Source organism: Chrysemys picta, chromosome 6, assembly GCF_011386835.1.
Source record: "Chrysemys picta bellii isolate R12L10 chromosome 6, ASM1138683v2, whole genome shotgun sequence".
Classification (NCBI taxonomy): Eukaryota; Metazoa; Chordata; order Testudines; family Emydidae; genus Chrysemys; species Chrysemys picta.
The window spans coordinates 93960728-93979513 of NC_088796.1; the positions used below are offsets into that span (position 1 = coordinate 93960728).

At 43.7% G+C, this 18786-nt stretch overlaps 1 protein-coding gene across 3 annotated transcripts in view; it reads left to right on the forward strand.

The window, feature by feature from the left end:
- Window positions 1-18786, forward strand: part of PGM5 (phosphoglucomutase 5) — a 120886-nt gene that overhangs the window by 88132 nt on the left and 13968 nt on the right. For all 3 annotated transcript variants that reach the window (XM_065550481.1, XM_065550480.1, XM_065550482.1), the window contains exon 10: window positions 14905-15039. In XM_065550481.1, the coding sequence (XP_065406553.1) occupies window positions 14905-15039 (135 nt within the window). The remainder of the gene's footprint in view (window positions 1-14904; window positions 15040-18786) is intronic.

The window sequence follows — 18786 nt, forward strand, 5'->3', positions numbered from 1 at the left end:
AATATAGTCCAGGTACATGTTAAACCAAAGTCCAGATTGTCCTAATTATTGTGGTTTGTGAATCATCTTGACCTGACCAGGCCCTTGCAAATCCTACTCTACAGTCTGTTGAAACCATTGTCGTGACATTCTGCTCAGATTCTTTATAGTTTCCATTCATTACTGAATCTAGATGATACAAGTAATCCACCTGCCATTGAACTACTCTCTTTTTGTGTATTGCTGGTGAAACAGGACACATGCCTGTTGTTGTCATATCCAAGCCCATTGGAAAATCACAGGAGTGATAAACTGGTCAACTTTGCCATTTTAAAAACTGACTTGCAATTTTCAGAGTCCTTTTTCCTCCCTTATTTTTTGTCAGAAAGCTCTGTCCTACCGTTGAAATAAGAATAAAATTGCTAATCAATTTCTTTTTAAAAAGGGCCTGATGTAAAACAAGAAAAGAAACATTACAGGTCGGACTTTGAAAATGTGTCCAAAATTGGCAAGCACATCTTTTCCACAGGAAACACCGTTAATTTATTTAGAATGTAATTTCTTCCGGACAGAGACAGTCATTTAGTGTGTGTATGTACCTACCAGAGTGGAGCCCAATCTCCATGAGGTCCTCTAGGCACCTCTGTAATAAAAAGTAAATAATACCATGCTACCATATGCAAATGAAATAATTGCATACATGCCATTCTGTTCTTCATGTGCACACAAATGCTTTGTTTTGGTCCATGTTAATGAGTTTGCTTGCAAATTTTGCAGCTCTGTTTTCAGAGGCTTGTTCAAAGTTTTATTCTACAGATGTAAAAGGAGAAAAAAAATTATACAATAGAATCTCACTAATTCACATGGACAACTAGCTAACTCGTTGCTAATTACTCAGTTTTGCAAAATGGCTAGTCAGTGAACAAACACAATTAAAGCATGGATAATGCATCACAAAAATTAATTTCTTATTTTGAGACTTGTATCTTATAATAATTCACTATAATGTACTGGTAAATTAACTGTAGTATGTTTTGTAGAAATAATTGATAGCAGTAAACATTTCTATTCTGGTAGTGATTAAAGGCCCCATCCTTATTGGGGCCCCATTGTGCTGGGTGCTGCACAACCTGGCCCAGATAATGAAGTCTTGGAATAAGACCTCATTACCAGTTGTGCTCTGGTATTAAATCATTGCTGAGAAATACAAAGGCACCATTTGACAAAATCCAAATTATCCTCGTTGATGAGAGGGTCCAATGTACCGTAACCTGTCGATGAAAACTCCTCATCCTTTTAATTAGAGATCTGTGAACCGACTCTGGATGTTTTCCTACCCTTGTCTTTGTTTCAGAATGGAAAAGGTTATTCATGTAGTTCGAGTTTTTTGTTTTTGAGTGTGTAGACAGGAAGCAGACATTGGAAAAGTTGGAAAAAGTTCTTTCATTCACATGCCCACAGATAAGGCCAAAATTCTTCTTTGCTCAGAATGAGATTTCAGTGCTGCCTCTGAGATAAGACTTTTCCTGTCAAAATATTCAGTGAAGTCTGCTGTGCATTTGAGACATTTAAGTGTCAGTTGAGGAGCAAATAAAACCACATTAGTGCATAATACTTGGAAGTAAAACCACAGCCATTTTATATGGGTCTGACGTGTGTATGTGGCTATATATGTACTTTATTGTTACTGGGCCACCTGCTTTACTAGTGTACCTCCATACGTATTGTACCTGTAAATAGTGCTTCAAAATGTTAAACTGAAACATACCCATAGGTTTGCACGCCTGAATCTTGCTTGTGTTATCCTTTAATTGTAAGAATTACAAGAAATACAGCAAATAATAGCACATACGTAGCAGTTTTAACCTTCAGAGTGCTTTACAAACACTAACACATTCCAGTCAAATTAACCATTAATTTAATACAAGAGCGACCATTTCTGTGAAGTCAGTTGTAATTCCATTTACACAGCAAGGCCTACCTCTGTCACATCAGCTCCAAAACCAGTGGATCAAATTCTCTGCTGGTGTATGCATTGCATTGGATGGGATACCTTCAAGGAACTCAGAGGCACTGCAGGAAGTCACGTTGACGATTCAGTTGGTTACACTGTATGCCAGCAAACAGTTGGCCCCACTGGCTTTTGGAGCTGATGTGACAGATGCAGGATTGTTTTCTGATTTTTTTTTTTTTTTTAAACCAGCTCTTGTAGCACAGTGTAGCACAAAGCTGCCCTTGCACCTTCATTACTTCTGTGAGCATTACAGGCTGACTGGTCCTTATCCTTATACTGCTAGAAAGTCAATCCCAGTGCTTTTAAATATCTCCTTCATTAGGAAGGATTCCCATCTGCTAATCATCATAGATAAATTTGATAGCTTTGATAGCTGCTTTCAATTACCTGAAAGGGGGTTCCAACGAAGATGGATCTAGACTGTTCTCAGTGATAGCAGATGACAGAACAAGGAGCAATGGTCTCAAGTTGCAAGGGGGGGGGGGGAGTTAGGTTGGATATTAGGAAAAACTTTTTCACTAGGAGGTTAGTGAAGCACTGGAATGGGTTACCTAGGGAGGTGGTGGAATCTCCTTCCTTAGAGGTTTTTAAGGTAAGGCTTGACAAAGCCCTGGCTGGGATGATTTAGTTGGGGATTGGTCCTGCTTTGAGCAGGGGGTTGGACTAGATGACCTCCTGAGGTCCCTTCCAACCCTGATATTCTATGATTCTATGTTATACTGTCTACAAAGTAGATTTTTTTTTCATATTTTATTAGCTTTTTAGCCATGAAACTTGTTCTTGTGGAAGAGTTTCCATGCAGCTCATATACATCCACTAGCATATTTAGGATTCCTAAAATAAATGTCCACAGACGTTCAGTGTGAAAACTACATCCAGTATTCCTCCGGGAAGTTATCAACCCATCGGATTTCTCACAAGATGATACTGTTCTCATTGATGACAATAATAAATCCTTTCTTATTATAACTGAAAGTTATTTCATCTTATGGGTCTCCCAGTTTATCCTTTTTGTCCTTTTCTTCTTTTAGACTATAAATTCTACATTCTATGGGAATGTTTTCATTTTGTCTTGTACAGGATCAGGGAAATAATATATAATCAATAATAATAATAGACAATTGGATTTACAACAACATATCTGCCAGTGCACTCATGTAAGGTAGGAGAATAACATCATGCCACACAGTACTTTATATTGTATGTTTATTTCATCAGTTTGCTCCCCTCCGCACTAATATTTCTCCTAATTAAAGTTCAGATTCATCAAAAAACAAAAGTCCAGTCTCCTTTAGAATTTGAGAGGCACTGCAGTCTTCAACATTTTCAAATTCATGCTTGTTCACATTTCACTTAGTAACAATTATTTGTTATTAAATATTTTCATTTATGGCATACCAGATGCAAAAGGGGCGAGGTTCTAGAAAATAAAGGGGATGTATCAAAACTGAATGGCTCTTCTATTATTTTCTGTGAGCTTGCTGAGTGAAAGCCTTGTTGGTTCTAGAACCACCCTGAACTTTTCAGGGACAGGATTGGAATCAACATTTCACAATTGGACACTCTATAAATAATGAGCCCAAAGCCTAGATGCAAACCACATAAACTCTGAAGTGTTTAGATATTGTATGGTAATTGTACAATTTGAGGGATCATCTCTAGTTTGATGTTGAAAGTCAGTATCTAAAGGCTGTTGTTACCTTATTAAATGATTTCTCCTTGGCATGTAACCCTGTTGTTTTAAGGAGTAGACCCTGGTGTGTCTTTATAGCGCCCCTGTTTAGAGTATTCTCAGCTGTGCTGCAGGAATGCTAGCCTTCTAGAGATGTATCAGCTGTTATTCCCCCATTTGTGAGAGCCTGTGTGGTCAAGCAGCTGTCACCAGGAAATACAAAATGAGGAAGAAAATAGCTGGAAAATAGCATAGGAGGTAAATACAGGGAGATATGGGTCTGTAAGTGAGAGAGAGAATTCCAAGTACCAGAAATGCTGGTAGTATTACATTACCAGGAGGCTCTGTAGTTGGGGGAGCAGTTTGTATCAGCTTCTAAGAGAGAGTTATGGAAAGCATAAGTACCGTTTCTTCCAAAGACCATGATTTAATGAGTAAATGAGTTTTCAGAGCCTCCTGTGTCAAATGAAAGTCATTCCTCAGTGCTGTTGCTGCTACACAAGATACAGTGTGCGGGGAGAGTATTTAAGCAGTCGTACTAGCCTTGTCGTGTTGGCGGTCAGTAGAGTTGGTTGAATACTGCAAAATGGAACTTGCAAACATTCCTTGGAATTAAACCTATACGTTACCTTGGATGCTGCGCATGGCCCCGTTTATTCACTTTCTGCAAATATATGTGACAGTACTTTTGGGTTTTTTTGGAACCTGGAAAGTTTAAATGACAATAATGTTACACACCTTGAGCTACCCCTGTTCTGTATCTGACATTCTTCCAAAACACAGGTCCAGTTGTGCAAGGATCCCTTTAATCTATCTTCCTCCTCCTCATGGTAATAGAATTGAAGGCAATCAGCACCCACCAAAAAGCATTCAGCAGCTCACACAAATGGGACATAAATAATTTTTGTGGACACCTGGGGTGAAATCCTGATCAAAACTCCCATTGACTTTACTGGGGCCAGGGTTTCACATCAGAACTCTACAATTGTCTTAACTAAGCAAATTCTGGAAAGAGAAACCAAATGGCTAATGTGCTACTCGCTCCTCCATTTGCCTGAAGTTCCCATGCTATTGGAAAAGCCCATTTTAAACCTTTTTTCTTAACATTACCTATTGGTGGTGTTCTGTGACATAGGTTATGCATACTGAAAATACTAGGTGAATAAACGTTTCCCAGAAATTTGAAAAACTGGACATCAATGTTTGTACTAGTAACTAAAAGGATTATTAATAGAATCACAGAAGTTAGAGATGGAAAATACCTATTAGGTTATCTAATCCAACGCTTTACTGTTGTGAGATTTATTCCTATTACATATTTTCTAGAGTTAATGACTAGTATCAACCAAACAATTCTTTATATGGTGCTAGTAATGCTTCAGCACATACCTGAACAAACAAAAAAGTTCCACTAATATTTTAGCTTGTTGGAGCTCTGCTTTGTTAATAACACTGGCTTCTCAAGCAAGTCTTGGTGGAAGAGGAAGAGTCAAATACCATTTCTCTTCTCTGAATTCTGAATGACTTACTCCCCCTTGGGCAGATGAAAAAAGGCGCTTACCCTCCACACAATGCCAGGGAGAGCAGCAGGATTAGGGGAGGGGAAAAAACCACAGTGACTTGGCAGAGAGGGGACTTAACCATCCTTTCCCCTGAGTAAACAGTATTGTTTTCAGGGCCTTTTATTCCTGTATTTTCTCTTTCCTCCGCCTCCTCTGAATGGTCTGGTCTGCAAGTTCCGACCAAAGCCTGGTCTACACTCCAGACTTGGGTTGACATAAGCTGCATTAAGTCGATCCAATAATGTATGTGTCTAAACTACCGAGTCCCTTCCGCCGACCTAAGTGGCCTGTAAAGTCAACTTCTGTACTCCACCTCCGCGAGAGGTGTAGCACTTGATTCGACATCCACAGGTCGACATGGGGATAGTGTAGACATTGCGTTGTACAATTTGAATGAATTCGCTCCAGGAGGTGTCCCACAGTGCTCCGCTATGACCGCTCTGGAGAGCACTTTCAACTCCAGTACATGTCAGCCAGGTACACAGGAAACAGCCGCTCCCCTGTTAAAGCCCCGGGAACTTTTGAATTTTAATTTCCTGTTTGATCAGCATGGAGAAATCGCCAGCACAGCTGATCATGGAGACTCAAGGCCGCAAACACACTCCAGCATGGAGTACATAGGAGGTGGTGGATCTTATTGCTGTCTGGAGAGAAGAGTCTGTGCAGGCAGAGCTCCATCTATGCCAAGATTGAGCAGGGCATGGGGGAGAAGGGCTACACCAGGGACACACAGCAGTGCCATGTGAAAATAAAGAAGCTTTGGCAAGCATACCAGAAGACAAGGGAAGCAAACAGTCTCTCTAGTTCTGCCCCACAGACATGCTGCTTTTATAAGGAGCAGCATACGATTCTAGGCGGCGACTCCACCACTACCCCAAAATGTTCCGTGAATACCTCCCAGGAGCCCCAGGTGACCCTGAGCAACAAGAAGGACATTGTTGACGAGGAAGAGGAGGAGGAGAATGTGAGGCAGGCAAGTGGAGGATCCATTCTCCCTGACAGCCAAGAATTGTTTTTAACCCTGGACCCCATCCCTTCACAGGATCAGTTGGCGGCAGAGCGTGATGCTGGGGAAGGCACCTTTGGTGAGTTGGTGTTTGTCTCTGTCTGAGGGATTGGAGCAAATGCAGTTGTATCTTACAGCTTGGCTGTAGACAATGGATCGTGTAGTGTGTCCTGGATGGAAGCTGGAGGCATGTAGGCAGATTTGCTCCAATCCCTCAGACAGAGACAAAAACCTACAAGATCTCTATCAAGCATTCTTAAAACTACAGTACCCACTTGCTGAAGTGAAAAAACAGATTGACAAAGCCAGAAAAGTACCCAGAAGTCATCTACTACAGGACAGGCCCAACAAAGAAAATAACAGAACGCCACTAGCCGTCACCTTCAGCCCCCAACTAAAACCTCTCCAGTGCATCATCAAAGATCTACAACCTATCCTGAAAGAAAATCCCTCACTCTCACAGATCTTGGGAAACAGACCAGTCCTTGCTTATAGACAGCCCCCCAACCTGAAGCAACCACATAACACACAACCAAAACACTAACCCAGGACCTATCCTTGTAACAAAGCCCGATGCCAACTCTGTCCATATATCTATTGAAGTGACACCATCATAGGACCTAACCACATCAGCCACGCCATCAAGGGCTCGTTCACCTGCACATCTACCAATGTGACCTATGCCATCATGTGCTAGCAATGCCCTTCTGCCATGTACATTGGCCAAACCGGACAGTCTCTACGCAAAAGAATAAATGGACACAAATCTGACATCAGGAATCATAACATTCAAAAACCAATAGGAGAACACTTCAACCTCTCTGGCCACTCAGTAACAGACTTAAAGGTGGCAATTTTGCAACAGAAAAGCTTCAAAAACAGACTCCAACGAGAAACTGCTGAATTAGAATTAATTTTCAAACTAGATACCATTAACTTGGTCTTGAATAGAGACTGGGAGTGGCTCGGTCATTGCACAGATTGAATCTATTTCCCCATGTTAAGTATCCTCACACCTCTTGTCAACTGTCTGGAATGGGCCATCTTGATTATCACTACAAAAGTTTTTTTTTCTCCTGCTGATAATAGCTCATCTTAATTAATTAGCCTCTTAGAGTTGGTATGGCAACTTCCACCTTTTCATGTTCTGTGTGTGTATGTGTGTGTGTATATATATACACATATCTTCTTACTATATGTTCCATTCTATGCATCTGATGAAGTGGGCTGTAGCCCACGAAAGCTTATGCTCAAATAAATTTGTTAGTCTCTAAGGTGCCACAAGTATTCCTGTTCTTTTTTCTAGGGAAAATGGGGAAATTTTCAGTGCTAGCCCTTAAGCTGCAAACAATTCACCAAGTAATCCTCCCCCGTTTGGTGAAATCTGGGTCACACAACCACGCTTTTCCAGACGTGTTATGGTTGGAAGGAATCACTGTGTATTGCAGGCAGCATTGGAAAAAAAGGGGGTGGGGTGGCGGCTTCCTGTTTGTCTCCTTTCCCCCATAACCCAGTGTCGCTTTTGTAAAAAACAAACTATTTGGGGGGCTTTACACTGTGCCTGTCCTCAAGCACCATCCAGGTTGCTACAGGAACGGGGACTTTTCTCAAGTTCCAACCTGTGATCCCAAGGATGTTTTCAGAAAAGCAGCAGCACAAGATCTCTCGCCCATGCCTCGTGGCCTTACCCACCATAACTGGAGCAGCAAACCAACTCTTGCAATAGCCAGCAGTTGTGATTACATTGTGGCTTGCAGTGAAGTGTATTGAGGGGTGTTTTAAAAAAAAAAAATTAACCTGGCACCAGAAACAATATGCACTGTCAATGCTACCCTACAAGACAGGCCCAACAAAGAAAATAACAGAACACCACTAGCTGTCACCTTCAGCCCCCAACTAAAACCTCTCCAGCGCATCATCAGAGACCTACAACCTATCCTGAAAGATGATCCTTTACTCTCACAGATCTTGGGAGACAGACCTGTCCTCGCTTACAGACAACCCCCGAACCTAAAGCAAATACTCACCAGCAACCACACATCACTGAACAAAACCACTAACCCAGGAACCTATCCTTGTAACAAACCCCGATGCCAACTCTGTCCACATATCTATTCCAGTGACATCATCATAGGACCTAATCACATCAGCCATACCATCAGGGGCTCGTTCACCTGCACATCTACCAATGTGATATATGCCATCATGTGCCAGCAATGCCCCTCTGCCATGTACATTGGCCAAACCGGACAGTCTCTACGCAAAAGAATTAATGGACACAAATCTGACATCAGGAATCAAAATACTCAAAAACCAGTGGGAGAACACTTTAACCTGTCTGGTCATTCAGTGACAGACCTGCGGGTGGCTATATTACAACAGAAAAACTTCAAAAACAGACTCCAACGAGAAACTGCTGAGCTAGAATTGATATGCAAACTAGACACAATCAACTCCGGTTTGAATAAAGACTGGGAATGGCTGAGCCATTACAAACATTGAATCTATCTCCCCTTGTAAGTAGTCTCACACTTGTTATCTAACTGTCTGTACTGAGCTAGCTTGATTATCACTTCAAAAGTTTGTTTTCTCTTAATTAATTGGCCTCTCAGAGGTGGTAAGACAACTCCCACCTGTTTATGCTCTCTGTATGTGTGTATATATATCTCCTCAATATATGTTCCATTCTATATGCATCCGAAGAAGTGGGCTGTAGTCCACGAAAGCTTATGCTCTAATAAATTTGTTAGTCTCTAAGGTGCCACAAGTCCTCCTGTTCTTCTGAATGCTACCCTTGTGCTTTACGTTCTTTGCAGCTGAAACCTTGTCCGTCGGTGCATCCTCCACACGGGACAGAGACTTTCCCAGATTAGAAGGCGGAAAAAGAAGACTCGGGCAGACATGTTTAATGAGTTAATGCGCACCTCCGAGAGTGACAAGACGGAGCTCAGAGCATGGAGGATTGCACTGTCAGAGGGCATGGACAGGGAGGACAGGAGAGCATGCAGGGAACGAGACTGTGCCACACAGGAAGAGATGCTGCGGATTATGAGGGAGCAATCAGACAGGTTGAGGCATCTGGCTGAGGTTTAAGAAAGGCAGCTGGATGCTAGAGCCCTCTGCAGCCTATCTGAACCTGCTGCCATCGTCGCCAATTTCCACATCCACTTCCCCCAAATGTCCTAGGAGGCGGGGGAGGGGGAGTTTGGTATCTCTTGCACTCAGTACCGGGGAGGGTACAAGGACCAGAAGGCACCCATTCCCACATCTTTGATTGTTATTGCAGTGCATCTGTATGCAAGCTCTCCTTGTTCCTCCTCCCACCCCCATGCAGTCTTATCAGCCCTTTTGCTCTAGGTTATCTTACTTTTCTTTGCTGTCTCTCTGTGCTTGAGTGCATAATAAGACTTAACGGATTGAGGAAAAAAAGCTCTTTATTCATTCAACACACAGTGCTTGGTGGGGGTGGAGTTTACAGGGGAGAAAATGCAATGGAGGGGACAGTTTGGTAAGGAACAACACAGATATGCATCACATTACTCTGGCTCATTGCTGAAACTGGTTTTCAAAGCCTCATGGAGACAAAGAGCCCCTCGATGTGCACTTCTTAGTGCCGTGGTGTCTGGCTGCTCAAAATTGGCTGCCAGGCAATCTGCCTCAACCCCCGACCTGGCGAAAACTTTTCTCCCTTTGTTTCACAGATATTATGGAGCACACAGCAGGCAGCAATAACAATGGGGATACTGCTTTGACTGAGGTCTAACCTAGTATGCAAATGTCAGTGACCTTTTAAACGTTCAAAGGCACAATCCACCACCATTCTGCACTTGCTCAGCCTATGGTTCAACCGGTCCTTACTGCTGTCCAGGCTGCCGGTGTACGGCTTCATGAGCCATGGGAGCAAGGGGTAGGCTGGGTCTCCCAGGATCATGATTGGCATTTCAACATCGCCAACGGTTATTTTGCAGTCTGGAAAGAAAGTCCCTGCTTGCCCCTTTCTAAAAGACCTGTGTTCCTAAAGATGTGCACATCATGCATCTTTCCCAACCATCCCATGTTGATGTCGGTGAAACGGCCCCTGTGATCCACCCGTGCTTGCAAGACTATTGAGAAGTACCCCTTTTGGTTTATGTACTCTTTGGCAAGGTGCTGTGGTGCCAAGATAGGGATATGCGTGCCATCTATCACCCCACTGCTGTTAGGGAACCCCATCGCAGCAAAATCATCCACTATGTCCTGCATGTTTCCCAGAGTCACTACCCTTCTTAGCAGAAGTCTGTTAATGGCCCTGCAAACTTGGATCACAACAGATCCCACAGTAGATTTCTCCACTCCAAATTGATGCCCCACTGACCAGTAGCAGCTCTGCGGAAGCTTGCAATGCTAGACTATCGCCACTCACTTCTCCACTGTCAGAGCAGCTCTCATTTTAGTATTGCTACACTTCAGGTCTGGGGAAAGCTCTTCACACAGTTCCTGGAAAGTGGCCTTACGTATTCGAAAGTTCTGCAGCCACTGCTCGTCATCCCATAGCTGCATAACGATGCAGTCCCAACAGTCAGTGCTTGTTTCCTGGGCCCAGAAATGGCACTCAACCATGTCAAGCTGATGCATGACTGTTGTCAGCAACTGTGAATTGCTCCGTTCTATGTCTTCCAGCAGGGCTGCTTGCATGGCATCACGTTGTTCCGCGTGGTGGCTCCTGAATTGGCTGTGTAAATACTGCAGGATAAGGCGTGAGGTTTAATGCTCATAATAACAGCGTGCAGCTGAATGGGGTACAGCTTATTGTGCTATAGTGTCTGCGCAGGTAACCCAGGCTTACAAAAAAAGGTGTGAAAAAGGCTTAGTTTGTTTGCTGTTGATTTCAGGGAGGAAAGGAGGGAGGTAAGTGCATCATGGGAGGCTAATGCCATGTTCCCATAATCACCCGCACCAATGTTTTGGTTCCATAAGGCATTGCAAGCCCAACCCAAAATTCCATTCAGCTCTGTGCACTGTGGGATAGCTACTCACAGTGCAGTGCTCCATGCGTCGATGCAAGCCCTGCTGGTGAGGATGTGCTCCGCCGACACAATGAGCGTAGTGTGGACATGCGAGATCGACTTGCTTAAATCGGAGGCTCGATGTTGACTTACATACAGTCGACTTAACATTGTAGTGTAGACATGGCCTAAGAGAGCCCATGCTGGCCAGACAGCTTCCACTATGGCTGGAGCACACCACTGTCTCCTGCACTCTTATTCCTACCTCTGCAAGGTTATCTTTTGGGGCCACATCTGCATCTGCCCTTTCTTTGAGCCAGCACAATAAGCAGAAGAAAATGTGGGGGAAATCTGGTTTGTTTGTTTGTTTGTTTTCCCCAACCAGATTTTCAGCCTGAGTCTCCTCATGCTGCTGTAAATCTGGAATACTTCAATGGAATTACACCAGTTAAAATGGCCGTGAGAAGGGAGGGAGTTTGTGTGAGTACCGCACTCAAAGAGCACGATGGTGCACAACAGGAATAATAATAATAAAAACACTTCTGGGTGAGTATAGGAAAAGAAAACCATCCTGACTCAAAAATAAAAATCAGAACCATCTGAAACTATTCTTGCCTGGAGTCTGAAATGAGCAAGGTTTATTTCAGAGAGGAAAAAAATTCATATCTACATTCATATCCACATCCTGGTCTTGCCTTTCCTCAAGTTAATCTGAACAATCACTCCCACTAACGGAGAGGTTAAACAGTCTGGTGATGGATCCAGAGGGCTGATGAAAAATCGAGTTAGATACATGACGAAGACAGCAACTTTGCAATCGCTGTAGATTGGTCAAATTTTTGTCATTCTCCTTGTCGTCATCATTTTATTTGTATTATCATAGTCACAGGCCAAGACTTCATTTTGCTCAGTGCTGTACAAATACAGAACAAAAAAGACAGTCCCTGCCCCAAGAGCTTGCAATCTAATGATACAACATTCAGTATCGTGTGCATGATGTGTGATTAAACCCTCAGGGGTTTGTTTACTAGAATACAGTACCGTGAACTGAATGCCACAAGTAGTTAAATTAAAGATTTGCTTTTAAATACAGCCACTTTAATATTAAACTTCTCAAAGTCTTGGCAGGTATGGCTGAGAGAAGGGGTCATTGCTTAAAACATGGAGGTGCAGTAGCTGGAAATAGTTTAAAAACCGGCTGCCACAGAATTGAGAGCTGTGACAGGCATTTTCTTTTGGAGGGAAGAGTGCTTGCGAAGGAGAACTTGTGCACTTCCTGTATTCCATTTGATGTGAAAATAATAATTGGCTCTGGCTTGGTCCACACCACCACTTATGTTGGTATAACTGCATTGCTCAAGGGTGTGGAAAATCGCCTGATCGACACAGTTACACCGACCTAATTCCTGGTGTACACAGCGCTAGACCAACAGAAGGGCTTCTCCTATTGACATAGCTACCACCTCTTAGGGAGGTGGTGTAATTATGCCGACAGGAGAAGTGCTCCTGTCAGCGTAGGTAGTGTGTTCGCTAAGCACTACAGCGGTGTAGCTACAGTGCTGTAAGTGTAGACAAACTCTCAGATACTAATTCCATCAGTATAACAACATCTTCTGAGTGGTCAGGTGGTAATTTAGATAGTGTGTTATAGTGTGGTTTGCTGGCCTTGCTCTTTTGACTCTTTATCCTCAATTCTCTTTTCAACCCTTATACAAACAATGAACACACATTGGATTGGGTTTGAGGATTATGTCCTGCGCAATTGATGCACCATGATCAATAGCATATTTTCTTATAAATGATGCAAGAGCTCCTTTATCATTATTGGCCGACATTTTACTATTTACAGCATTTTGCCAGGTTAGCCACTTGTGACATAAGTTCTGGACTCGAACAGCAGATGACAAAGGCATGACTTGATCTCCTATTTGCCAATCTTTGTCTCTAATATCTTTGTCAAAATGCCACATTTGCCCTGTGCTTTGTTTTTCCCAATTATTTTTCCACCATACAGATGTACCTGTTTCAAATGCTCTCCCTGGTGAGTCCTTTCAGGCCTTAATCACAGACTACACCGCTTCAGGTCTCCTTCACCACCACCATGTTTCATTGTGTTGTTCCAACCGGATACCGCCTGTAGGGCTATTTACATGTATTTACAGTCCCCCAGGTAGTTCCCCCACTTGCTTCTGGGGAAGAGAACAGAAGTAGCAGCACCCAGGCCTGCCTACCTCTGCCTTCCTTTGGGCTCTCTGTTCAGCACTTCCGCTCAATTTGAATGCTCCCAGCTGCTGGGGTTGCCTCCCCCACAAATTAGCCCCTTGGCTGTAGCTCTACCTAGTTCATTGATCTTGCAGTTAGGTCCCAATTAACCTATATTAGTGGGGCTTTGAGTGACAGGGTGCTGAGTTTGCTCCTGACTGACTCAGCACACTCTGTTACACTCATGTAATTTTTGCATAACGGCATCAATTTTTACTCCTTCAATGTGTGTTCTGACAGTTTTCCACAGTAAGAGCTCTGGGATCCGCATTCCCTTCCTGTCTTTACTTCAAAGCGAGAGTGATTTGTTGCACAAGGGAGTCACTTAAATCTCCATGAGAACTAATGGAATGAGGCAATCCCAATCTTTTCCATTTATCACACCAAACCCAACTATCAGGATGAAATTGAGGGATATGTTGCCATTTTTAGTGTATATCACACCCTTGACCTTGAATTTGAGATTCCTGTTGAATCAGAATGAGATCCGTGTTGTTCAAATAAGCGACAGTACGGAGAAAGCAGAGAGGGATAACATTTGCAGCTAAAGCGAACTAATCCGAATGTGTCAAGTATCAGAGGGGTAGCCGTGTTAGTCTGGATCTGTAAAAGGCGACCAAGAATCCTGTGGCACCTTATAGACTAACAGACGTATTGGAGCATAAGCTTTCCTGGGTGAATACCCACTTCGTCGGATGCATGTGAATCAGAATGTGAGCATCCACACAGAGGTTTGATGAGCTTTAACTAATGCACTTTACATTCACACCTTTAGTTTAAAGAGGCTTAGGTGTCCCGAGTGTCCCCTTGTAGACATGCCCTGAGACACTCATAACCACATCTTCATGCACATTCCCTGAGGGATATGAAAATATGTTATCGGTTGTGTACTCTGCTGACTCCTTTGGTTCCATGGTCCCCTAGCTTTTGCATATGCACTTTGCTTCTTCCTGACAAGTCACCTGTAGTGTTGCTACATGATGTTCCATTGGGATATCCATGTAATGATGGCACATAAGAGAAACACAGCTTCAACAAAGCAGCAGCAGCAGAAAACCAGCAGTTAAACTGTATCATTTTATTATTACAACTGCTGCTGCTGTTCTTACTGTAGCAACTAGACGCTTCCCTAGACATCGGGCCTCCATTGTGCTCAGCACAGTACATTTGTTAGTGAGAAAACCCTTGCCCTGTAGAGCTTACAGTCTAAACAGACAGTATGAAGGGTGGGAAAAAGGAAATAGTATTATCCACATTTTACAGATGGGGCACTGAGGCTCATGGTGATTAAGTGAATTGCCTGAAGTAACACAGGAGGAGCCAAGATCTGAACCGAGATAATCCTTCCTCTCTCGCTCTCGATTTTGGATTATAATTTTGCAAAGTCATTGCTGCCACCCATATATTCCTCTTTCTTTTTGCAGGGACTGCGAATTATTTTCTCAGATGCTTCGAGGCTCATCTTCAGGCTTAGTGCTTCTAGCAGCGTGCGAGCTACCCTCAGGATCTATGCAGAAAGCTATGAAAAGGATCCCAGCAAACATGACAAGGAGTCACAGGTAAATCAATGAGCACCACTTTAAGCTTTGGAAAAACAACCAAGTGTCATTTCTCGCTGTGGTAAGGCCCCTGTATAGGCCAATGGCAGGTGCTCTCAAAGGTGTTGAATAAAATGTTAGGATTTTTCTCAATTAAAAGCAAAGCATACTGAATGTTGTGTCCAAGCAGATACATAACCTTGGTGCTGTTCCAGGAAGTGTCAAGGAGGTTGGGTTTTGATTTGGAAAGCTTGTTCTTAAACTTTTAAGCGAACAGCTCCAGAGGTGACAATAGGAGCAGTAGAGTGACAGCAGTGACAGTGGTTCAGATTGATTATGTAAGCTAAGAAGAACGTTCTGCAACCTGCAGAAGGCAGGTGGATGCCCCTAGATCAGTGCAGGCCAACCAAGTGGAGAGGGCAAAGGGGAAGGTAGTAGTAGTAGTATGATACTTCTGTGAATTATTAATCTTTTAAATTAGGCAACCTATTGAAAATTACACACCAAAATCTACATTAAAAGAACATTACGGTTGCAGAGTCCAAGCACTTGCAAGTTAGGAAATCCCAGAATTAAGGGCTGCCTTTGCAACCTTCATTTGGCACCTTGTGCATATGCATTATGATACTGTCTTTAATTACCCTGTGCCAGTGCTGTCTCTCCCTCAACAACTCCTCATCCCAGAGCCTCTCCCCCTGGCCCCCGCCCCTGCCCCTGGCTCCTCTTCTCCAGTCCTAGGCTTCATCCCCCCAGGCCACTCATGTCAGTTCCAATCTCCTTTTCCAGCCAGTCCCACTCTCTCCTTTAGGCCTCCTCTGCCCTGCCCCCTGAGTTACTCTTCCTCTGTAAGCTTCTCATCCAGTCTCCTTGCCCAGCCAGTCCCAAGCTCCTCCACCCATTCCTGGTTTCTTGTGCCTTCTCTGACTCTGTGCTCTCCGCTCCCAGCTGCCATTCCCAGTCTTCTTATCCCAGGACCCTTGACCCAGTCTATTGCCTCTGTTCTTCCTCTTTCCCCTCTGCATTTGTGTCTGGCTGCTTCCTCCTCCTCCATGCTGCCTGGGCACTAGGGGCATGCAGAGCACGGGAGAGACCGTTTCCCTACTCTCAGTTCCGTTCCCTGGCACTACAGAAGCCCCTAGCTGCAAAGAGCAGCAGTTCCAGAGAAAGTTCTCTCAGCCCCTGCAGCCATGGGCCGGAGCGTGCCTAGCATGGCAAAGAATTTAGCTGCCGAACTCTAACAAGTCTCTACTGATATTTTTCAAAGGCTCTAAAGCTTCTCAACAAAGCAGCTGTGGTTTTTTTAACATGACCAAACAATGTATTGTTACCTAATCTTATTTTCAGAAACAGTTGTTTTAGCTGAAACTTGCCAACAAAAATAAAAGAAAATAAATCAGCCTGAGACAGACACCTTGCATAGAAAATGCCAGTTTGGCAAAATTATAAGCAACTGAAAACAGGGTTTTATACTGGAAAGCATCAGGCACCCTTAACTAGAGATTGTGCTACCAGCTCCACCTATAATATCCAGAAGCTACTGTTGAGGTTTTATCTAAAATTTCTAAGAAATATTTTGTCCTTACTTGTCCCTGCGGGCCTCCTTGCAATCTTATGTAGGGTTGAGTGGGATTAGAATGACTTTGTCCAAGCCATATCTGTTCTCAGGGAGAGAGAGAGCAGCTTCTGTTCTTCTTCAATGTATCTGACCTCTTGACCTCTCTTTTTTTTAAATGAATGTAAAGCATATGAAAACAGGAACTGGCAGTACTGGAGGTTGAAGTCCTGTTTATCCACAGAACAGAGGCCTGGGCGGCAATAGAGAGGACTCCCCTATACCCATTACTCCCCAATGTGCTTCAGTTTTGGTCTGGAGAGACCATCCCTGTTCAGTCTCCATGCAGACTGAATCCTTGACCTCTCTGCTGAGAGGTGTAAGGAAGATGGCACTTTACTACCAGTTGCATTGCTGAGTGAATTCGGTTATAAAGGAGACTGGCTGTCGTGCTATAAATCAAGTTGTTGAACAGGAGCATTACTGTGGCTTATTCCAGGGGTGATCAAAAAGCTAGTCTGGAATTCACACTGCCTGTTACTCCTGGGGTGGGGAAGAAAGTACTGGCTTAAAACTCACTTATAGCAGACCAGTGGAAGGTTCCCTCTATTTAATAAACTTAAAGTAACTCCTTAGATAGCATACTTCCCCTGTGACAGCGGCAGATACATTTCAGACTGGGGGTCTTCTGCCTTTTTCCCCCTCCTCCCCAAAATTGGACACTAGTGACTCTCCTTTTGCTGTATTTATAAATAAGGCTACGGTTTAGTCATGGGTATTTTTAGTAAAAGTCATGGACAGGTCACTGGCAATAAACAAAAATTCATGGCCCATGACCTGTCCCTGACTTGTACTGTCCATGACTTGTCCATATACCCCTGACGAAATCTTAGCTGGGGACCAGGGGGTGGAAGTGCTGCTCTGGGGGTTGGGTGACTGCAGCTTGATGGGGGGAGCAAAGAGGGGTAGGAGACCGCTGCTGCAGCGGGGTAGGGGCCAGCGGCACCAGCTGCTGGGGGCCACCCAGCAGCAACTGCTCCAGCCGCCCCCCGGGGCCGCCCACCTGCCGCTGCTCCGGCCACCCCTGAGACCACTGCTCAGGCAGTCCCTGAGGCCAGCCGCACAGGTGGCTGCTCGGGCAGTCCGTGGGGCCAGCTCCCCGGGGCTTCCCAAGCAGAGGCCTGTGCTGCTGGCCCCGGGGCTGCTCCAACAGCACTGGTGCGGCTGGCTGCGGGGCCACCTGAGCCACTCCAGCAGTGGCCAGTCTGGCTGTCTCCAGGGCCACCTGAGCAGCTGACCCCCAGGGTCATCTGCTTGGGTGGCCCTGGGGTCAGCCACACTGGCCGCTGCAGAAGTCACGGAGATCGCGGAGAGTCACAGAATTTGTGACTTCCGTGACCTCCGTGACAGACACAGAGCCCTATTTATAAATCATTTGAAACTTAAATTTACATGATAATCAGCTCTTTGATGTAGGGACTGTCACTTACTATATGTTTGTGCAGTGTCTAACACAATGAGGCACCAAACTGTCTGAGGCCTCTAAGTGCTAATGCAATATAAATATAGTATTTAATAATAATAATAATAATAATAATTTTTATTATTTATCAAGAGCAACAAAGAGTCCTGTGGCACCTTATAGACTAACAGATGTATTGGAGCATAAGCTTTCGTGGGTGAATACCACTTCGTCAGACGCATGTTTTATTATTGTTAGTATTATTATTTATTACTGCAGGGAAAGGCAAGAGAGGCGGGAATGAACTTTAGTCTTTAAAGGGAACTCCAGGTATCTTTGAGCTTCTGCTGAATTTTTGCTAGCACTCTAATCTGAGTTATAAGTGAACATTTTTAAAAAAATAATTCCTTGTCAAGCAGATTGTCTGGGGATTACTTAGCCAATGCTTCACAGTGATTCCTCACAATAAAAGTACAGTTGTGAAAAGTACAGAGTCCAAGCAACTTCTGGATTCCTTATAAGGGAGAAATTTGTAGTGGTCTGAGAGTCATCTCTTAATCATAATCAAAAAGGTGTTCTAAAGAAGAATTAAGGTTGAGAGTGTTTCATTGTAGTCCAGCTGATACCAAAAAAATCTCATTATTATACTTTGTTTACAGTTCTCTGATTTTTACCAAACTTTCCAAGAAAACTCTACCGTAGGCTGAGGTGCAGCATGTGAATTTGTCGGAAGATCTTTCATTTTGTTAAATGA